This window comes from Trematomus bernacchii, unplaced genomic scaffold (genome assembly GCF_902827165.1).
Source record: "Trematomus bernacchii unplaced genomic scaffold, fTreBer1.1, whole genome shotgun sequence".
NCBI classification, from domain to species: domain Eukaryota; kingdom Metazoa; phylum Chordata; class Actinopteri; order Perciformes; family Nototheniidae; genus Trematomus; species Trematomus bernacchii.
In genome coordinates this window covers 14,323,493-14,346,617 of record NW_022987705.1, presented here as the reverse complement: position 1 = coordinate 14,346,617, position 23,125 = coordinate 14,323,493, and the positions used below count along the sequence as shown (strand labels likewise).

The 23,125-nt window shown below is 38.7% G+C and overlaps 1 protein-coding gene across 4 annotated transcripts in view; it reads left to right on the top strand.

Annotated features, from left to right (window-relative positions):
* The window catches only part of dbn1 (drebrin 1), a 98,641-nt gene extending 75,949 nt beyond the window's left edge, over nucleotides 1–22,692 (top strand). Inside the window, exons 3-15 of one of the 4 annotated variants that reach the window (XM_034140610.1) lie at nucleotides 212–324; nucleotides 2,237–2,311; nucleotides 5,291–5,434; nucleotides 6,060–6,137; nucleotides 7,639–7,790; nucleotides 9,595–9,652; nucleotides 11,011–11,067; nucleotides 11,238–11,352; nucleotides 13,638–13,763; nucleotides 18,031–18,138; nucleotides 18,918–19,360; nucleotides 19,833–19,929; nucleotides 20,575–22,692. In XM_034140610.1, coding sequence (XP_033996501.1) covers nucleotides 212–324; nucleotides 2,237–2,311; nucleotides 5,291–5,434; nucleotides 6,060–6,137; nucleotides 7,639–7,790; nucleotides 9,595–9,652; nucleotides 11,011–11,067; nucleotides 11,238–11,352; nucleotides 13,638–13,763; nucleotides 18,031–18,138; nucleotides 18,918–19,360; nucleotides 19,833–19,929; nucleotides 20,575–20,630 — 1,622 coding nt within the window. In that variant the 3' untranslated portion in view covers nucleotides 20,631–22,692. Of the gene's footprint in view, nucleotides 1–211; nucleotides 325–2,236; nucleotides 2,312–5,290; nucleotides 5,435–6,059; nucleotides 6,138–7,638; nucleotides 7,791–9,594; nucleotides 9,653–11,010; nucleotides 11,068–11,237; nucleotides 11,353–13,637; nucleotides 13,764–18,012; nucleotides 18,139–18,917; nucleotides 19,370–19,832; nucleotides 19,930–20,574 lie in introns of all 4 variants that reach the window. The other 3 variants (XM_034140609.1, XM_034140613.1, XM_034140612.1) reach the window with 3 other exon arrangements.
* Nucleotides 22,693–23,125: the final 433 nt, after the last annotated feature.

Here is a 23,125-nt window from a genome sequence, read left to right as displayed (position 1 = left end):
AAAACAGTAATTAAAATGCAAAGAGAATAAAATAAACATAAAGCTAATATAGAATAATACAGGTATACAACACATGAATAAAAGTTGCAGTGCAGTGTGAGATATTAATAGTTGAATTAAAAGCAGGTGCATAAATAAAATTCCTCATGCATTATGATAGTAGTAGTACATAGTAGTGCTGGACTGATGCAGTTTGTGCTCTGTTCTGCAGGAGACGGGCTGGCAGGGATCACGCTGACCTTCGACAGCGCCCGGGTGATGTACGGCTTCTGCAGCCTGAAGGAGCCCGCCGCCGCCTTGCCACGATACATCCTCATCAACTGGGTGAGTCCCGGGTCGGGGGGGGAAGTGATGCAACGCCAGACACCTCAGGCCATACACACACACACACACACACACACACACACACACACACACACACACACACACACACACACACACACGAAGAGAGACACCAGAATGTCATATTAGAGGCAAATATTGGAGTCATTAAGGATCACGGCATGTTTTTAATTACCAGTGAAACACCATGTCAACGACGGGTATGAACTAAATCCAGATTGTCTTTACTACATCGAAACTCATTAGATTACTCTTTTTACCCAACTGTTTTTAGTAGTATTAGTTGTAGTAGTACAGTGTCATCTAATGCAATCTATTACAACATTTATTTTGTATTTTTGTATTGGTTTTTTGTTGTCACCGTCATAGAGGTCTTTATTCTTTGATATGTTTTAGCAGTAAGGTCATAGTTAGTGATGGTGTTGTATTGGTCTGCATTATAGTCAGAGGTGATTCAAGTATACTGTAACCCCAGTGTTTATTATTGTGAAGAATATATTTAGTTTACAACATATTTTTCATCATATAGCTGCGGTTTTTATGTGTTTTTTAGGATCCCTGCTCTACTGCTCTTTCTGATGATTTTGAGTTTTTACTGATCAATATAGAGGGTCTCAGGTCAGAGGGTCATATGTCATAAAGACTGTAAAGCCATAAAGTGTGATATTTGTATCTTGATAAAACGAATTGACATGGCTGTGCACTTGTAAGTCTTGACCCTGCAAAACAACATGTGACGGTAATTTTGTTACAACTTGTTGAGGCTGTATTTCCTAAGGGGAGTTTTTTTCCATCATACGGTTAATTCAGCAGGTGTCAAAGATGACTCACACTTCTCTCTGATCGGAAATTAAATTTGTGCATCCGTGATGAAGTTAAGTGTCCACTTCAACCACTGAGTGCACTTTCTATTTGTAACACACTTTAGCCACAAGTTGAACATTATTATTCACTGATCTGTGTGGTTGTTAGCAGCATAACAAAAAGCTGTGGTGATGAGACTGTGTGGTTCAGGGGAATCAAACTTTAATATATTCTAAGTGAAAAACAAGCTGGAAATTAAACCTAACAAGCTTTGACAAAAAGAAAATATTTAATATAATGGCTTTATAATACAATTTAAATGAGAAGAACCAACTAGTTGACCCTGTAATAGTAATAGCAATGTTTCTTTTAAATTAATAGTAGTAATTTCTTTATCTCCAGCCACCCAAGTATCCTATAATCTACGATTTTATACTACACTTTTTTTTGTGTGATCATGTCCTAATTAGCATAACTGTCAAGACTCGAAAATGTATGTGCTGTTTCTGATTATGTTTTTTTACTGATAAAATATTTTATTTCCTATTCGCATGATTTGTTGCTGCACTTACATCCTCTAAAAAGCTGCAACAAACCGCATAAAGGTGGACATTTTCACTTTTCAAAATGCAACAGAAAATACACCGATAGATATCACAATACCAGAATGTCTTAAAAATCAGGCAAGCACATTCACGCTACTTCTCTTGCTTTCTCCTCCTCTATCAGACACACACACAGATGGATAAAGTGGTTAAATGTTGCTATTGAGAGATAAATTGCCATCAATTCACAGGAAATGAAGCCGTTTCTCTCTCTCTGCAATTATTGCTCGCTGCATTTGTATTGAATTGGTCTGAATGAGCCATGATTACTGAATTACATCCAGCCTATTATAATAATAAACTGTTTCATTAAGTGAACATGACCAAAGCTGAACTAAAGGCTCTAATGACAACAGGATAAAGAGAACATGTCCTTTAAACACTTGGCAGACAAAGAGGCAATGAAACTCGTCACTGTGATGGTACCGGTGCTGATGAACTTCTTTTTCTTAAGGTCATGCTCTCTCTTCTTTTTACATTTTAAGGTCGGAGATGACGTGGCGGATGCCAGGAAGTGTGCCTGTGCCAGCCACGTGGCCACCATCGCAAACTTCTTACAGGTGAGATCCTGACGTTTTTTTTAAGTAATCTGCTTTAGTATTTATTTTAGTATCACATAAAGAATGTTTATAGACCTTTTTTTTTTTAAATCAACTCTCTACAGCAGTGTGTGTGTGTGTGTGTGTGTGTGTGTGTGTGTGTGTGTGTGTGTGTGTGTGTGTGTGTGTGTGTGTGTGTGTGTGTGTGTGTGTGTGTGTGTGTGTGTGTGTGTGTGTGTGTGTGTGGTGTGTGTGTGTGTGTGTGTGTGTGTGTGTGTGTGTGTGTGTGTGTGTGTGTGTGTGTGTGTGTGTGTGTGTGTGTGTGTGTGTGTGTGTGTGTGTGTGTGTGTGTGTGTGTGTGTGTGTGTGTGTGTGTGTGTGTGTGTGTGTTGGAAACTACTGCTATAACTCATCTGAGTCTCAATGACAGTGTAGTGTGGGTGATGTTTGACGTCATTGAAACAGAAGGGGAAGTATGAAAGACATGTACTGACCAGGAAAACTCAGCAGGAATGTCAGGAATTATATTTGACATTTCGCTGCTGCACTGTGGGGATCCAGTCACACAGATGTTGTTTTGCGATATTACAATATGAGAAGTGAAGACGGGTAACAGGAGAGAAAGAAGGAATGTTATCACCTCTTCCTCCATGATTTCAGGTGGCAACAGAACAGACATATTTTTTGCATTGACCATATTATTTTGAAGTAAATCTTGATTGCACAAGGTAATGGCTGTAGAACAGGGGTCACCAACCTTTTTTAGGGTGAGGGCTACTTTCAAAAAATAAAACAAGTCGGGGGCTACTTTTACCCCTTTTGTTGTTTTTGTTTTTTGCAGTGTATATATTTAGCACATTTTAACATTATGATATGCTTACCTTTAACCTTTGTGTGCTGTTTGGGTCTGTGGGACCCGTTTTCAGTGTTTACTAAAAGAACATGTATGCAATTTAATTATTTTAACCTGCTTTATTTGGGGGTGGACGGGCCTCACCTCCTCTAGGGGGGCCCGGGGCATGCTCCCCCGGGAAGATTATTTTTAAATGTTGAAGTGAAATGCATCAATCTGGAGCACTTTGAGCACAACATAAATTGATGGATACAGCTCTCAACACTCCGATGAAAGGGAGCTGTATACTTTTCAATAATCCAAACATCTTTAGAATATGATCACAACCAATAACAAATCATTTCAACTGGTTTATTCTTATCTTATGTTAGCTTATTTTATTTATGCTTATTTTACTAATAACTCCCCTTTCAAACTTTTTTTTTTTTTTTTTTTACTGTCCTATACACATTGGAATGATTTCTTACTTTATTTATATTAAATAGATAAAGGTGTGCTCTCCCTAGCTCTCTCGATCGCTCTCTCTCTCTCCCCCCTCTCTCTCTCGCTCTCTCTCTCTCGCTCGCTCTCTCTCTCTCTCCCCCCCCCCCCCCCCCCTCTCTCTCTCCCTCTGTCTCGCTCGCTCACAGAGGCTGTGTGCTCCTCCGTGTCGATGACGGCTTGCGTTAAAAAATAAAAATAAACATATTTGTAAAGTGGGGGGACACAAACGGGATTTCGAAAAGAGCGGGGGACATTTCCCCCCTGTCCCAGGTGGAAATTACGTCATGCGTGTGTGTGCGTCAAGTGCAATAAATATATATGCAAGTTGCAACACACAGAGTAAAACTCTGCCCCTCATGTGTTGTATAGGCTGGCATGATAGGTTGTTCAATGGGGCTGATGTGTCGTGTAGATTCTGCCAGAAGGAAAATCAGCGGTGAGCTGCCACTCCACATTTGCTTTTCTTCCAGACTGCAACGCTGGTCCCGCAAATCAAGCAAGAACGTGATTGGTCGATATTCATTGTGGGGGTGGGGGGAGGAGGGGTGTTAGATAGATATAGAGTTGTAGTAAGTAGATAGAGTTCGCTATGATTTAGGTTTCGTTTATGCATAGGGTAGATTCTTTTATTTACATTTCCTTTTTTGTTTTGTGTATTTTATACATTTTGGATTTGCTTGGCGAGCTATTTTTAGAACATGCCCCGCGGGCGACTCACGTTGCCCCTGCGGGCGACTAAGTGCCCGCGGGCACCGTGTTGGCTACCCCTGCTGTAGAATAATGACACAATAAGCGTTGAGACTAGTTTCCCATAAGACGTTCATTACCCAAATTGGGTTTGATCTCCCGAGAAAATTAAGACTTGATTTACGGCACAAAGGAAGATTTCAACCATCATGCAACTAAAACAGGAAGCGTTTTTGTTTTTCCTGGTAGCTATTGGTTGCTAACCAATAACCTGAGTAGCATGGCAAATGAAAAAAGAGGATATTGACGCAGGAGGAAAAGGGGTGCAAAAAGGTGTCATTATTTTAAGTGGCAGTTCTTGCTCCCACACAGCCTCGACTTAAAATGGGGCTTTTTCTAGGATAGTACATGCACCCAACTGTATTTACTGACACTTCTATACACTACGTTATTGTGCCATATGATTGAACAATACATAATAAAACACATTAGTTCATATTAAATGTATAAAAAAATGTAATGTGCTAAAATCAAGTAATCCATTTGCATTAAATAAGACCAAGACATGAAATTCAAGTTTATTAGTTGATTGAATGGCCTAAGTAAAATGACCATAATCAGATCAAAGCACTGAATGAAAAACATGTCAATAATACTGTTGTAACATAAAAATGTATCTAAAAATACAATATAAATTAATAATTATCAATACAAAAGTATAAGACATTCAGAGAGGTGAGGGATGATTTGACTATTTCATAATATACATCTAAGTGTCCAATTTAGATGTTTACAATGTGTTCACTTTGCTATATGCCTTATTATAATACTAGGCCACCACTTCCTTAAATAGATTTCGATGTTATTATCCTTATCTCATGTTTCTCTCTTTTTCTGTTTCTGCTAAAACACCTGAATTTCAATAATAAAGGTCCATCTTATCTTACTCATGAATGAAATGTGATCTCTCTCTCCAGGGGGTGGAGTTGACTGTGAACGCCAGCAGTCTGGAGGACATCGAGCCGTCGGCCATCGGGCAGAGGCTGACCAATGGGACGGCGGTGGTGGCGAGTCCCGTCCTGAGCCGCCTGAAGACCCGAGAGGAGGACAACAAAGACGTGGTATGGAGAGGGAAGACTCACACACATAGGAAGTTATTAGTAAACACTTCGAAATTCAAAGTGCTAAACCAAAAATGTGAAGAATTATTAAATAATCTTTGCTTCAAATGGCAACTTGGAGATATCTGTATTCAATATTTCACCAAATGATTACGCCCTTGCCCTATTAAGTTCAGTAGGTTTAGCATTGTAACAGATCATTTTTTTTTCTTTACTGCATTATATTTATTCTAACCTATTTTTCCCAAGTTATGCAAAACCATTAAATCACCACCATCAAATTAAACAACAAATTTCACCCAAATACTACATAACATATTTACACATGTGTTTGCATACTTTGGGATCCTCAATGAAAAGAGATCAACTAGAGTGAGACATAGTGCTCTTTCATCAGAGTATTCACCATACACAGAACAAGGTGTATTTGTACCGAATGACGCAGCGAGCTGATTTATGGAATAAAACGTTCATTTAAAAGCAGACCGTTCATGCTGAGCAATTCATATAGATATCAGTCTGTCTTTGAGAAATTGACATAATTCAGCGTTGACACACACTGTTCCCCTGCTGTGATTTTGATTTCTGAAACTGATCCTCTGTCTTCACGTCCCCCCCGACGCAGGGCACAGTGTACGAGAAGACTAATGCAGAGGTGGAGATGAAGAAGATCAATAGGGAGGAGTTCTGGGAGCAAGCCAAGGTAAGTGTGCAAGAGGAAAGAAGCAGGAAGTGACACGGGAATATTGAGATGGATTCAAGATGGAAGAAGAAGAGGAAAGATGGAGGGAAGGGAATAAAGCATGGGGGAGACAAGGGGAGTGGCTAGAAAATGATTCATTGGTGAAAAAAGTTAAAGTGAAAAAATTATTCAAATAATTTTTATCAGTTGTGAAAATTGCACTCACTTTATGTAGAGGTCAAACTAAGGGTGCTCCAAGTGTTGGTAATAATCTTACATAATTTCACAAGAAAACCTTTGTGCACTCGGCTTTAGTAAAAATCCAAAGGCCTATATACTGATAGATGTGAATAACTGACGGTTTGGTTTTTCATTTGACCCATCAACCCTAATCTCTGTAAAGTAACTAAATACAATAAATACATGTAGTTGAGTAAAAGTAGACTATTTAACTCTGAATTGTAGTGGAGTAAAAGTACAAAGTAGCATAAAAGGGAAATACTCAAGTAAAGTACAAGTCTCTCAAAATTGTACTTAAGTACATTACCTGAGTAGCTGTACTTAGTTACTTCTGGTTATCATTGATTATTGAAGAAGAAAACTTCTGATATCACTCTCATGAAGAGGAGAGTGGTATCCGTTTTCTTCGTCTAACTCTTCCATAAAGCCGATGACTGTGTTGGGAGTATAGTAGAAGTGAAGAACAAAGTCAAACACTGCTGCGTCCTCCAGCTGTGCTGCCTTCAGCATGTTCAGACTAAATATGAAAGGACAGCGTTGTTGTTGTTGTTGTTGTTGGGTTGCAGGGTGTTTCCTCCATCTGAACTTCACAGCGTCAGAAAGTGTACATATCAAACACACAGGTCCAGCGCCACAACTAAAGTAATCAAATACCAAATTCTGAACATTTTTGGTGTTCGACTCAACTTTATTGTCAAAGCACAGAGTACAGCGAAATGCAGCTTGCGTCCAACCAGGAAGTGCAAAGAGTAGTAAAGTGCGTGAGTTTTCAATGAATTCACATAACAGAACAATGCTGTAGTGATGTAAAAATGAATACATTTATTTGTATAAGGTGCATATTTAGAAGACTATGCATATAAGGTGCGGGTTTAGGCATATATAGATTTAATAAATTGTAAATAAGGACATCAACAGACTAGATTGGCTTAAAGAGAACACTAATATCGAGTGACGCCTGTTTGCTACCCTGGCTCCTAAATGGTGGAATGAGCTCACAATTGATATCAGGGCAGCAAATCTGCATAACTTCCATCGCAAATTGAAAACCCATCTGTTTGGTTTGTACCTTGGTAATTCAATTCTAAAATAAAAGCATTAAAATGAATTCAGGCCTTGAAACTAATTCACCAGCACTTACAACGGTATGCCTTGCTTGAAGTGAATACATCTCTCTTTGTTGTTCGGAGTTCGAATCTTGCACTTATTGTAAGTTGCTTTGTATAAAAGCGTCAGCCAAATGAAATGTAAAGTAATCTCTTTTTCTGTGTTTGCTCTCCAGCGCGAGGAGGAGGTGAGGAAGGAGGAGGAGAAGAAGAAGGTAGCAGAGGAGAGGCAGCGTTTTGACGAGGAGCGAATGGAGCTGGAGAGGAAAGAGCAGGAGAGCCGAGAGCTGAGATACCGCGAGAGGGAGCAGCAGATCGAGGAGCACCGGTGAGGAACACAACTAGGTTGCAGTCGAATAGTCCAAAAATCAGCTCCTAACGTCTAACCCTATCGTCTATCCCTTGACCTCGGAGTGAAACGTCATGGGGTTAAGGGATAGTGGATAGGAGAATTCAAAAGGACTTAGGAGAAGAGACTGCGGTACTTTAGAGAATCCGACTGCACTTTCACTATCCGACGTGTTTATGATGCGCCAGCGGACGTCATAAATGTGCGCCTGCTGCTGTGGGGAAACTATGGAAACTACAGTTTTCTATACAGCGGACTACAACATGGATGTTTAATAAGAACGAGGGACTACTGTAAACTCATCTAGAGACTCTGCACCGTGCTCTGATGCTGTTGTTTTATGCTTTATGAACGGGGACAACAGAGAAACATATTCTTCATGACCAAAGTTGGAATTGAAATAAAAAAGGAAAGTGAAACTTATGCTCGTCACCCTCTCCCTCCGGTCCACATTAATACAAATGATCCCAATACGTATGATTGGATGAACTATGAAAAGATCTTAAAATCAATACAAATGTATTTATTATAAACGTTAGTCCTTAACATCTATCACTGTGTATATCACCATTCAAACATCTTTTAAAAGTTGAACAAACCCCACACAGCTCAGTAAAGACTGTGAAATGTTGACTTTATTTGATCATTTCAGTAAAAACTAACGTTCATATTTCTCTTTTTGATTATAATACTGATGAACGTTCAAAACAAAGCACTTTGGCAACTTACCACATACGTTTTAAAAAGCTTTAATAAGCACCGTAACTTTCATGATATCATTTCTCGTTCATAATCGGTTGTGTCCGTGAATGGCCGACTGTTGTGTGACGGCAAATGCTGCGGCTGCAAGGCATTGTGGGGCAGCATTTTCTCCTCTCCTTTCGTAAAGGGAGGTCCAGTGGTTCCTAAGCTAAAGGAGGTTATAAAGGAAGTTTGAAACCTCCTTTCCAATCATCTAGAGAATTCGAACGGCACTTATCATGGCTGCCACTGAGGGACTTCCGGGTCATTTCACTCCGTTAGGAAGGTTCCTAAGCTAAATGGACTATTCGACTTCAGCCCTACTCTCCCTGAGAACATCTATTTCAGGAGTAACACTGCAGAGGACAAGTGCTACTTAATTTAACAATTTGCAAATGGCTCAATAACTGTTGTGTGTGATTTGTTTAAAAAAGTCCTGCAGAATTTTCGCTTTTTACAACCTAATACTTCTACTCTACTACATTTTAGAGGCCAATTGTGTACATATTACTCCACTTTATTTATTTTACAGATTTATTGACTTGCTACTTTTCAAATTTTATTGCACAGGGAAAATGTTTTAAAATATGATTATTTGGTATAGATTTAACCATCCAACATTATATTTTGGTCACTAAAACCATGAGACAGAAATTCTAAATAATATTTCACAGTTCCAGCTTCTTAAATGTGAAGATTTGCTGCTTTGCTTTCAAATATTTTATGAATCACTTTAATCATTATTGATGCAGTACTTTGACATGAACATTTGTATATTTACTGTGTGGAATTAATATTTTTACTGAAGTAAAGAATCTGAATTCTTTTTCCACCACAGTCCTGCAGAAGTCTTGCATGCTCATCAAAAGAATGTGCAAAAGGACTTTAAATTGTATTAAAAGTCACATTTAGCACCATAAAGCTTTCCAGATTGATCGTAGGGAAACAGGACCCTGGTTCTGGTATTTAAATATCGGGTAATTTCGAGGTGTCAGGAGAGTGTAAAGTATTTTCTAATCTGTGTGTTTTTATCTGAGAACAGGAAGAAGCTGCTGGAGGAGGAAGAGACCAAAGAGAGGTTGCAGAGCCAGGCAGCCATGGTACGTTCCTGTGTCTTTACATCTGGCACAAACACTGCAATCAATATCAGACAAAGTCAGTGTTGAAAAAACTGTATAATTGTGACATTACAGGATATCTTGCTCATCCAACTTGTTTACAGTAATATACCCTTCTGTTTTACCACACGACTGCATTTACTTTATCCTGAGCTTATTCACACTTTGCCCATCAGAGCATCACTTCCTCTCCAAAAAGAACCATTTTACACACTTCTGGTTCTAATCACTCTGCAACACAAAAATGTAATCTTTTCGTCAGATAGTGGGGTTTGTTTTTAAGGGTTTGATTATACTCTGGCAGTGAGTGTTTGTGGTTTATTTTCCTCATCTTGCATCAGCTGCTTGCTGGGTTGTTGCACAGCTCTGATATTCTTGCACTAATGTACATTTCCCCAAGAAATTGAAGTGACTGCTATTTTGTATATATTCATTGTTGTGCTTTTATTTATGTCTTAATGTGTGCATAATGTATAAATGTGTCTGTTGATTGTGTATATATAGGCAGGGGTGCACATAACTGGTACGCAGGTACGCATGCGCGGCAAACATCTGAAATGCGTACCGTCACTTGTCTCACTAAGCGCATTTGCGTACCGGCGGACTTGTGAAGCATTTCCAGAAGGCGCGTAGATCACTGGACGACAAAGCCGGTCGCCGTGTGCACAGACGGGCTGCTGTTAACGTCGGTGTGTACAACGGAATTGTGCCACAACTTCCGGCGCGAGTTCCACGCGCGTGCTCCACTAGCGCCCACCCCCACCCCCACCCCCTCCCGTCGACGTTCGCGAAACAGAGGGGCTGAACACATAACTTTGCATGGGCAGCCCTGAGTACCAAACATTGTCTCCTGGTACTAATTTGAGTAACTCACTGAGAAAGTTATGTGCACCCCTGTATATAGGTATATACATATTTGTATACATATTTTTATATATATTTGTATTCGGGATTGTGGGAAACGGTATTTCGATCTCTCTGTCTGTACACACAAACTGAAAGATTGACAATAAAGTTGACTTTGACTTTGAAAAAAAAAAAAGGAAAGAAAATAATATTTTGGCTAATCATATGAACATCTTAATGTCTGTCCTTGTGTTGAGTTCATGGACCGTGGGAACTTTAGGCTTTGTAACTTATGGAAGAGGGGAAAAAAGCAGCAGGGGTCAGGCAGTTTTCAGTCAGCACTATCAGACCTTTTTTATCTAACCAAAAATGTTTAGCTGTTATTATTGCAGCTACAGCAGAGGAAGCTCATCTGCTCATTACAGGCAAAAACTGCAATGGCAGCTTTCCTAGATTGTTCTTTAAATCTTCATGTGTGTTCCTCTTCTCTGCAGGCAGCAAAAGCGAGCCTCGATGACCTCAACCTGGACAAGAAGGAGACTGAGGCGGAGGTGAGTCAAAAGTGGCTCTGTCATTTTTTGGAGTAACTTTACTCTTATTTGAAAATTCTGAGTAAAGATATTGAACTTTCCTGCAGGATTTGGCTTGACATCAATGGAACAGGGAACACTGTAGTCCAGATTGCTGAATATTGTGTGTATTATATAATGTGTGTTTCCAGGAGGCAAAGGCCATCATCGCTCAGCGCTCAGGAAACCCTCGGGAGTTTTTCAAGCAGAAGGAGAGAGCCATGACCATCAGCGTCGACACCTCACCCGTCTCCGTCCACAGGAGCGGTAAGCACCAAAACTCACCTAACAAATTATCTCCCAGGTTCAATCTATTTTGGTTTAAACTGGAACAATAAAAAAATGTGCAGTATTACCAGAATCCAATATTGTTCAATGGTGAAACAGGGGTGAACGAGTAGAAAGGACATAAGTAAAGAAGGGAAACTAACTGTAAATGTACTCTATAAGTCTTAGGCTGTTATCCATTATGCTGTATTAAATATTATTGTGAAACCAGCCGAAAACAACAATGATCAACTTGTTTAAAACCTTAAAAGAATGAAAGATGTGCTTATATCTGTTATATATTATAACGTTTTTTAATATGCCAGTCTAATGAAAATAATCTTTTCTGTAAGGGTTTTTTAAGACAAGATTATTATTTTTCTACTCTTAAATTTAAACAGTAAGATACTGACACTAACAAGTATTTATTAAAGTAAACACCTGCCTACAAGATCACTTATTCATTTATTCAAATACTGTCGTACAGTTATGTCAAAATGTACTTGACTATTTCCATTTAATGCTAATTTATACTTTTAATCCACTATATTTAAGAGGGATTCTTTTTACTTTTGACTACATTAGTTTGATAACACACCTGAAGGGGGAGACAGTGAGGGAGGCAGTGGGTGTGAGGGTTCATGACGTTTGAATTATCACATGTTCAACCTTTCACTGGTCACCTTCAAAATCACCTCAGCTGCGACTTCCTTCCGACCAGACCTTTACTTTCTCATTTTAAGATATGCACATTTGCCACAAAAAAGGTTTGAAAGAAAAACTAATGACAAAGAGGAAAGAGTTTAAATGTAACATGTGGTATCCCAACATTGAAGAGACGACAGTATAAAACCATCATCTCTTCTCACAGTTTGATGGATGCTGTTGAGCCTTGTGACACACTTGAGCTTCTTTAATGTGATTTTACTTTTGAGTTAATTTGTTCCATGTGGTTTGCGTGCAGCTTTAGTGTTTGCATGACCCTGCTTCAAACAGAGACAACATCTCAGTGGCAAGGATGTCATTTCCACTTTTATGATATTTTGTTGCCCACGCTTTTACAGTTTCATGATGATTTTCAAACTAAAAACCTTCCACTGTGTCCTCTGAGAAAAGTTGAGTTTCTCAAACTGTTGACACTTTATAGGCTTTATGGGCAGTAATAAGTCCAAAATACACTATTATTCATCCTCAATCTTTACATTAATTCGATATACTAAAAGTGTTGCTGGACTTTTGCTTCTACTTGCACCTTTGAGGTAAATGAAAAAGTAAACCATGGCAAACTTGAACAATCGGCAAGGCGTGGACCCATCAACATGCAAGGGCATATTCCTGATAAATGTATTTTAAGGTAAATAACAATACAATACTTGTAGTTGTAATTAGATGTTTTAATACGCCCACTTCTTCCCTGATTTGTGGAGGCTTTGGTCTACTTTCTTCCCATTTTTGCGGGGGGATAAATACAATTACATTTGTTTTTTGAGTCATAGTTAATATGTTAGATCTGATGTTCAATCAAAGATAAGATAGTAAAAGCCCAAGAACACCTATATATATTGTTCAGTATCATTTCACTGGCAGTGAAACTACATATTATTTGAAGTACAATAGGGTTTGCCCATTTATCATAAAGTCATAATATTGCAACAAACTAAATCCAAGTCAATATCTTTTTGTTATTTTCATGCATATAAGCAGGAGATGCACGTCTTTCAAATGCCAAGCATTCAGTTTCTAAAGACACAGACACAAAGTTATCTCCTTTTTTCTTGACATAATGAATTTGCTGGTTTAAATAATCAGGAATGGAAGTTAAACTCGATTTCTGCGTAACTGTATACTGTCTACAGTCGGTTTGAATAAAGCCACACTAACGTCTTCTCTTTCTCTCTTTCTTTTTTTTCCTTGAGGGATTTCTCTACCTCTCCACTCCGCATTTGTGTTCTCCATCCCCATTCCCTATCATTTATTTCACCCACTTCTTTTATTTATCAACCACTCTCTTTTTATCCACCTTTTCCTCGTATATATTTCTCTTTCCTATCCATGGGTATTCACGGGACTCTCTGCCTTTCCAACAATCCTTTCTGCTTTTTACTCGACTCTCTCTTCTTCTACTCTCGCTGTCTTTCTTGCTTTTTTGTCTGTCTTGTCTTCCTGTCCTGTCAATCTTCCCCACATCTCTCTGTTCCCGGCGTCGCTCCGTGTATTTGTTACTTGTCTGTGTTGAATCTTCGTTGTCCGGGGTTTTTGTGGCTGTTTGTCGCCACGACCACCAGGCCGTTTGGACAGCCCCTTCTTGAGGCAGCAGCACAGTCCCAGCAGCCCCAGTCCGAGCCCCCTCCCCCGGGGCACGTCGCCCCTCCGCACCCCGCCACACTCACGGACACAGCCCACCGCTGCCGGTAGGTACAGCACATAACCGATAAACAGCAGAAGAAGAAGACAGATGGTCCGATATCCCCTCCCCAATCACAAAACCCTTTCCACAGATGTAAAGACTCATAAAACAAAGATGAAATGAGAATGAAACTGCATGTGGATATTGAAAATGTGTAATAATCCCCGCGTACATTTGTATACACACTAATATACAAGTGTTTTTCTGGTTTTGATCTCATGAAAAGTAATCGTGTAATTATCCTAAAATAACCTTGACTTTTGTATTATGCTATCCATCTAAACTATCTTTTACTTTTCAAGCCCCTTAAAATAATAAGATGAAAATATTCCTAAATGAGGCACAGAATGATGTGCCTCATTTAAAGCCAGAATTATGTTTTATCTAGTTTAAGTAAACCATCATTTGATCTTTTCATGCACCAACACAATTGCAAAAACTCAAAGCTGCTCAAATCAGTGAAGTAAACTTCTAAATACTGTTCCAAGTACTGTAACATTTCCACTTTCAATTCGGGACAAGAAAGAATTCTGGAAAAGCACTTTAAATGGAAAATGTAACTGCCTTACTCCACACTTCAACAGTAACATTGAATAAAGCTCCAACAGATGTGATCATTGATGTTAGCCGCTAGCTAGGATCAATTTATACTTCATTATTGACCGTTCTTTGTATAACTCTACGTAGCATAACAAAACAACTCCTATTGGAAAGACAGCAGCGATGAAATGACGCCTCTCAGACAAACACAGTTTTAAGTCCACATGCATTTTCATCTTTCCACTTTCAAAAAAGTTCATTTTTGTAACCCACTCCACTTAGCACATTCACTCTTTCACCCCGACACATCTGCAAACCAACCCCTAAAATCCCCTCTCCACTCCCCGCTGAACTCACCCCAAAACCCCTCCCTCTGCCCCCAACACCAAACAACCTCCATCGCCCCCTGACCTCTTTACGTCGTAATTTGAAGTAGCTGGTTTTCAGATTAGTAATGATCTATGTTGAAGGATAAGTCTGGTGATGATTAAAAATGTTCTTCTTGTCAGCAAATCCTATAAATAGATCCAAAACGGACACTGAATGCATCTACTAACAATTATTTGTGTGTGTATAAAGCCTGATATACCTGATAAAACACAACATTTTAAGTGAATTTATAGATAACACTGAATTTTTCTTTTAAATTACCCCAGCATTTACCTGAAAATCGTATTCCTAAGGGTTGATGTCTTCAGTATATATCAATGGGAGTGGATCTGAGAAACACAGACAGGAAGTCATAGTATTTTGAGATGTTTTTTATTGTTGACAATAAGAACAAATAAAATAAAGCCAGCATTGTCCTTCAAGTGCAGATATGTCAGCACCTATCAACTTCCCTTTTGTGCATATAGTAAGAATTGTAACATTTAGCACTAGCTCATAGCTTTTTATGCACGACAAACCAAATATAGCTAAATTAATCTCAAGTTAAATAAGGTTTGATTTAAACAAAAATACCTCCTTTCACTTGTATTTTAGAATCAGTACTGTGGTGGAACACCTACAGTACATTAAAAACCAACCGATATGGAGCCATGAACCTTTTTTAGGGTTATAATAAGCTAAAACGCTAACCTGCTCACGAGCATTTCACTCGCCGATAGTAGACAATTAAATATCCTTTATGGCTGTAAACCATAAAGCTGTTTGTCGGTTTGTGTTCTAGATGTTGAGTGTGTCCTCCCTTCAGTCTTCATCCTTTAGATGTCGTCCAGTCAGCCGCTGATGTCAAATTATTTTTTGTAAAATGTTTTTTCTGATGTTTTCTGATTTCTTTGAAGAAAATTCTACTTCTCACAGGGATAAAGAGCTGTTACTTTAACTTCAAAATCTCACTGGTTTTCTATCACCTCCTTCCTCTTCTGATCCTCAATCTCATGCCTCTGATCCTGGATCTGCATCACCTCCCTGCACACACACACATAAACACTGCTGCTTTTAATCCTGACCGACTGACCCAAATGTGAGTTTGTGTGTGAGTGTGTGTGTGTGTGTGTGTGTGTGACGTCGTCCAGCCGTCCGTCAGTCGCCACCGCTGTTTATTGGCCTTTGACTGAATATGGATCTTTGCCCTTTGACCTCAATGTAGTTGTCAATGTGTTAAAAGAACATAATGGTGATTCTGAATGTTTTAGCCTATTAACTGCATCAGTAAGTATCAATCATTACTGCCAATCATTTAAAATTCTGCCTTGTTTTCAAGAAACCTTTTGGCATCCAAGTCCTAACTTTACAAATGATGCTGTATAAAAGTGAAAGCCAGCTGATATTTAAAAACAAGACATGTTTTTTTACTATTCTTAGCATTACAGTGTTTGTTGTTTAGCAGAAAAATACCACTCAATGTCCTAAATTCCTTAAATACTTCTCACAACAGCAATCAAGGCAACTCTTTTTTATTCGTTTGTAATGGTCAGTTTTACAAAAAAATATATTCTCACAAATCTATCGTTCACCTTTTATATCTCAGTTGGGGGAAGAAATCTAAGAGATCTCACAAGCTAAACCAAAAACAAACATGTGTTGCATAATTGAACAAAATGTTATTCTTTAAACATATGAAATACTTAGGACAATGAACAGCAATAAGTTAGCTACTGGGCAAAAGCATGCAGAGCACCCTTATGATCTGCAGTGTGTGTGTGTGTGTGTGTGTGCATGTCTATACAGTAGGTGCTGTATTGGTAGATATTATGCTGGGTGGGCAAAGAACCAGTTCATCCCTGTCCTTAATGACACCTTTCAAAGACAGTTCTGGAACTACAATCCTTCCTTTAATCTGAAAATGTGTTTAATTTTCTTCGACACTGGTGAAGATCACTTTTTTTTTTTAAACACTTCTTCCAGCAATTAGCCTGGTTCCCTCAGAGCCTTCAGAGGCTTTTGACCGTAAATTGAATTGGAGAACCCACCCAAGCAAGACCCCGCTGAGCATGTTGTGATTCGTCGCTTTTTCAGGGTCACACATCTCAGTCAGCCATGTTGTTTCTACTCGAAGAGACACTGTTGTTCTTCATCTGTGGTTTGTTGTGTTCATGTCTTCTGGGAAATCTTCAGACGTCTGACTCCAACAAGCATGAAATCACCCAAGCGACATTTTCATGGTGGCAGTGCTTCTCCTGACTGTGTTGATGTTTGTCATAATGAGTTGTATTCCTGGATGTGGCATCAGCATTGTGACTCACCTGTGTCCCACTGCAGTGATGCCATTATAATGAATGCTCAGAGGATATTTGATGGGTGTTTCATGACATGCTCCATGATAGTGTTGTGTCTCGATTATGGTACCAGGAATATGTCACTGTCCTATCTACTCGTATCTATTAACTTCAACTTTACTGGTTACTCTCCATTTACTTCTTCTTCTGTCAATATGACATGTCCAGTGTGTCCTCTAAACAATGTCACCTGGGCTTTTTGCACAAATGTCTTGCAAAGTCTCAACGTTTTGACACAAATATGATGAACTTTATTAAGAGTTTAGAGTCATGCTAGTGGCTCTGCATGACAACACGAAGCAATTAGCACAAAGTACCTAACATGCTGATGTTGTGCAGCTATAATGTTAGCCATTGCTCATTGGCAATAAACAGAAAGTACAACAGAAGCTGATGGAAATCTGCAGGAATTAGATAATATACCAATGTATTGGACACATTTGGTAGTTGGCACTAGATAGAAATCCATAGCATTACTAAAGTTATGCTCCTCAAACATTACATAGTGCCAAAGATAGTTTGGGGAGTTGTGCTTCTTTCACTTCTCCATACAAATTCAACTTTTAAAGTGATAAAGTATTAAACAAAGATGACTGTTAGAAACTCAGATTGTCTCAGTGACCATATCTGTGTGTTTGCTGGTTGTGTTACAGCCTAAGTGATGTAATGTTGTTGTTTCGTGCACTGTTGTATGTGTTGAAGTAACACCGGATGTGACTGGAGGTACAAATATTAACCTTATTTGAATTAGGTTTATATCAGAAAACAAAAATCGGAAGACTATTTTAAATTAGCTTAATGTTCCTTCGTTCCCAAATTCTGGCATATCTTGACAAAAAATAATATAAAACACAGCTCCAGTTGATCATCCTGTGTTACAGTAGATTAACACATCTGGTTTTATGCGTGTTATTTTGTTATAGGAGGGTTTTGCCGGTGACTCTTTGCTCCGTACCCTTTCGATGTTCTTGTGCCATTCTGTTCCTTTAGGGGATTTTGACGATGAAGGAAGCAGAGATCTCAACATGGCCGCCGTGTCACCCATCCCTAAAATAGTCACTACTTCCATCATAGAGGACTTCAGCAGGGAGGATGAGGACGGCAGAGACGAGTGGGGTGAGAGTGAACCTGAAAACAATGTTGAAATATATCATCAATCAATTAATGGAAATGTCCTCGTAATCGCAATGTGGACTTGGAGAGAATTCAAAATGCAGGAAGCGGAATATTTGTTAAAGGCCTAGCATGTGTTAATATACAATTATAGATAAAGCATTATGACATTTTATAGATATTTCAACCTATACATTAAAACAACATTAACAAAACACATTTGTTTGGTACAAATCCTCTTAAAATCAAACCATAATCAAAGGCTTTGTTTTAATTTTGATTATTTTTTAAGGGTACATTCACAACAAAATATATATATCACTGAGATCTTGTGGTATCCATTTATGCAGATAGTTTTTGTTTTATCAGTCCACATTTTGCTTTATATTTCTCTTGCACACTGAAAAAACTGAAACATCGACAGATTACAGATAATGATATTGTTGAAAGCAATCATATTCAGTTTAAATTAAAAGGATCAGTTTCATCTTACAATTATCCTTACCTTACCCATTATTGCTTTCAACTGACCTTATACAATTATGTGTAATCTGTTGACATAAAACATTTAATTAAAGTCAACATTAAAAAATTGTATTGCAATTTCTGCCTCCACAACTATAAACATCATTTTATAATAACATGGATTAAGTTTTGGTTTGGGGTGATCCACATTTCAAGAAACAAATCGAATTCTTTATAAATACAAAGCATGCAGACCCCCTTTATGATGTGAAAAAAAAGGAATCGCTGCTTAAGTGGTGTTTCGTTTTCTCCACCAGGTTCGGAGCCAAAGAAGGATCAGAAAGCCCCGGCCCAGGACTCGGCCCCCACGAAGCCCGTGCAGAGCGTGGCCCCGCAGACCCGCGACTCCTCCGGCTTCTCTGCCTGGGAGTCCGGGACAGACCGCCTGGTCAACCTGTGGGACAGCAGCGCCGACGCCCCCGAGTCCCAGAACTCCCAGTCCTCCAATCTGGTGGACCTGATGGGCGACGCTGCTATCCCGCCCGGCAACAGCGCCAAGCCTCAGCCCCTCCTCAGCTTCGATGACATGATTGAGGGGTCTATGTGCTCGGCCACCGGCCCCGAGGACGACCCCACCAGCCTGGTGGACGTGATGGCCGAGGACCAGATGACCCTGAGCTACCAGCATGCATTGCAGCATGCATCTGGGGAGAAGAAGGAGCTGCTGATGACCAACGGGGAGATGAAGGAGGGGACTCAGGTCAGACAGGTTAATAATGCTTCTGATGAGCTTTAAAGGTGGGGTATGTAATTTATTTCAGAAACACTTTTTGTTATATTCCATGGAATGCTCTTAACATCCCGATAGCAATGAATATCTTAAATGCTTTGACAAAAAATCCATAAAAAAATTTCATCTGTGGAAGCCGTAGCGCTGTAAAAAGCACGACCAATCATCTGAGCCGGCCCGGCTAAAATAACTGGATGGCCTACCTGCCTGTCAGCCTTCCATCTGTGCACAAACTTATCTCGTGCCCTCATTGGTCATGTGCGCGTTTGTGTGTGTTGGAGGAGGGGCTCTGTAAGGAAGTGGCAGTATTTTCAAATTCTAGCGCACTCGAGCTGGTTTCTCCGAAATTACCTACCCCACCTTTAAGTAAAAAAATGTTTCTGTTTTATTTTTCATATTAATAATTTTGTTTAATGTTTTTCTTGTCTGTTGGTTCTTAAAGGCAAGTGAGGGCTATTTCAGCCAATCACAGGAGGAACAATTTGGCCAATCGGAGTCCTCGGCTAAACCTGCGCCTGTCTTTTATAACAAGCCACCAGGTGAGATACTTGTCTAAAAACATGTATAAAATATATTGTGTCTTTATGCCTTTAGTTTATAAAACCTTAACACAACTACATTTTTAACTGTTCTCCTGATACATACACACAACTCTGCTGCTCTCAATTAAGATTGCTTTTAGGATACAGTCAGTCATACTATACATACTATACATAGGGCATAAGGCCCTCACATTCCTGGTAGACTTTATTGTAAAAAGAATCTACAAGGAAAAGAAGGTAGTGGTAATAATACATGAATAAAAACAGTAGATGTGTTTCAAAAGTGAGAGACATGAGAATGACATGACTGCGGAAACATATACAAAGCTGAATTCACCAAGATAGACTGACTTGTGAAACTGTTGTTGTATTCAGTAGTATATATAGTAAGTTGTCCAGAGATCAATATTCCCTTTGAAAAGGTTATTATATTCAGTTTTTGTTCAAACTAAGAGGTCCTACCAAAAAGTGCATGAAGATCCAGTTTATGTTAAAATGTTTTTTGTTATGCTAACATGTGTTTCTATTATTGCGCCCAGTCCATTAATATCAATCAAGGTTAGCAGTCCAACACTCCATACCAACAAAATCACACCAAAAAATATTAATATCATACCATATTTTTGTGCATTTGTTGCTTAGAGATTGACATTACGTGCTGGGACGCAGACCCAGTGGGCGACGAAGACAGCGACTAACCGGCCAATCAGAAGCCACCACCGGACCAAGAGGAAGTAGAAAGTGCGCTTTAAGAAGAAAAATAGTTTTTTTCTAAAAAACAAAATACAAAATACAAAAAAAATAATAATAATATTAATAACAAATCTTGCATCGAAACTACTTCTGTATTATCTTTTAGAGGAAAACAAAACAGTAGCCACCGGGGAAAAAAATATGGGGTTTGCGTTAAATACGGTTTGAAGGCTCAGTTTTTTTTTCTGTGTTTGTTATTTTATTTATTTGTTTTTTCTTTTGCAATGCAGATGTAATAGCTGGGAGCGGGAGGGGGACTTTTGTTTGTGTAAATGATTTATTACACATTAACGTAGCGCACTGCTGCATATTAGAGACAATGAAGCCCAGTATGTGGCAGGCAGCCGGCACACCTAGTCTGTAGTGCTTTAATAACACCCTATAAAACTGCTGCCATGTATACCTTCACTCTGTTTCTTTTCTTACCTCTTTTTCACCTCTCTTCTTCCTTCCTTCCTCTGTTAATATCCAAAAACATTCACTTCTGCAAGTCAGTTAATCTTGTATTTAGCTCTCACTCAATTGGAAAAAAGTGAATTATTTTATTTATTCTGGTCTATCTAAACGTAAATGAAATTCCTGATAAAACTCAACTGTGGCTATGTATTGGTCTTTCTTTCACTCCTTTTGTATGATATTAAGACTGAATTCAAGATTAAATGGCTTGTAAATCTGCTTGCTTTTTCCAGTGCACTTTTATTTCTTCTGTGGATGAACAGCTGCTTCTAAATCAGCCCTCCCCTCTGGTTCCATACAAATCCTACTTTTTACCCCAATTATATATTAAAACAAGCAAATTAAATAACATTTTTTGCATCAAATCTAGATGAATATACTGTAGATATTTTTCCAAGTGTTTTGTAGGAGGCTTTAAGGTAATGAAAACAAAGCCATCTTCAGATAGTGCAAAGTAGAAAAAAATGAAGCTTTTGTATGAATCTTCTAACATTTCTCCAAAAAATTATAAAGTTTTCCACCAAGCCCTTCATACTGTGGGCATTTCTACACAACAGTGGGCACAGTTTTCCTCTTCCGAGATGTGGAGGTTTTAAGCAGGACGCCCTTTTATTTTAGAGCATTCATTTTTATTTTAAATATTTCGGGCATATTTAGGCCTTACTGTCCCACAAACAGCTGGAAGCAAACTTGGGCCGCACTGTTTGCTTATACTATTTTCTGACTTTGTTTTAATCTGCATGGAGAACCAGATGTCCACATTTTCTCATGATCTTCTGCTTCTAATTTGACAATTTTAACGGTTTCCGAAGTACTAACTGTCTTAATGTATTGGAAGTGAAGTTAAAGTTATAGGCGTCTGTAACATTTCAACCACTTTAAAGTAAGAAGCAATGCCACCATGTCATACCACTCAGCGTTTTATTCATCCAGGTAACCAGAAATACAGTATAGCACATAAACAGGCTTCAGTCATCTGTGAATTAGCAAATTCTGCAAATGAAGATCTAAATCTAAAAAGCCAGAAATGGAGAGATCCAGAGGGCAAAGGAGGAGGAAATTGGAATTAAGTCGATACATTTAGAAACATAAAAGGAATCCTATGATGAAAAGGCAAAAGCTATTCATCCTGTGCATTCAACACACAGGAATAGGGAAAAAAAGAGAACATTTCAGTTTTTTGGGGGGAAATAAATAAAAAGTTTCAAACATTTAAAAACGTTCCTGACATCTGTTTCTCCTAGCAGTTTAAAACTAAACGTGATTCTTGAATCCTCTCTGCCCCACATCTGCTGCCCGTCTGCTTTTGTTCTGTGCCAATGCAAAAAACTATCATATGTATTTTATTTTTTATTGATGCAATATTTACTTGCCCTGGAAACTGGAGTGAGGGGCGGGGCCGAGACGGGAGGTGTGTGTGTTTTTAATACCTGTCAAAAAAGTGCTAGAATTGATTTTCAGGACCTTTTTGAATATTAGCAACAACAGTGTTAGTCTTTTTTTGCTGTAAATTCCTGTAGAAAATAAAAAACTCCTAGGCAATAATAACCTCCTTTTTGTGTGTGTGTGTTTGTCTGTGTTCAACTGCCTAAAGAAAGTTTGTTTGCAGATCTTTTTATCCAAATGTTGAGATGCTTTTGGGACTTGTGTTTTATTTGCATCTCTGCATCTTGAATGATCATGTGACAGGAAGAGGATGTGCTCACATCCAACATCCACCAAATGTAATTAAATCCTATACAGATTTGACTTAATTAGTTAATAAATAGGCAAGTTTGGTGGTATGGTTTTTATATCAAGGGAATACTTAATCAACTTCTACAGTAAATAACTCACTTTTAAACATGGTACATCTCCACCACTAGATGGCCCCATTTCATTACTTTTCCACTTCTGAGAGGATGCTTGTCGCTTCCTGTCCTCTTCTCTGATCTGTTTTACTCCGGTTTTACTAAACATCTTATAATTATGTCATATGTAAAGC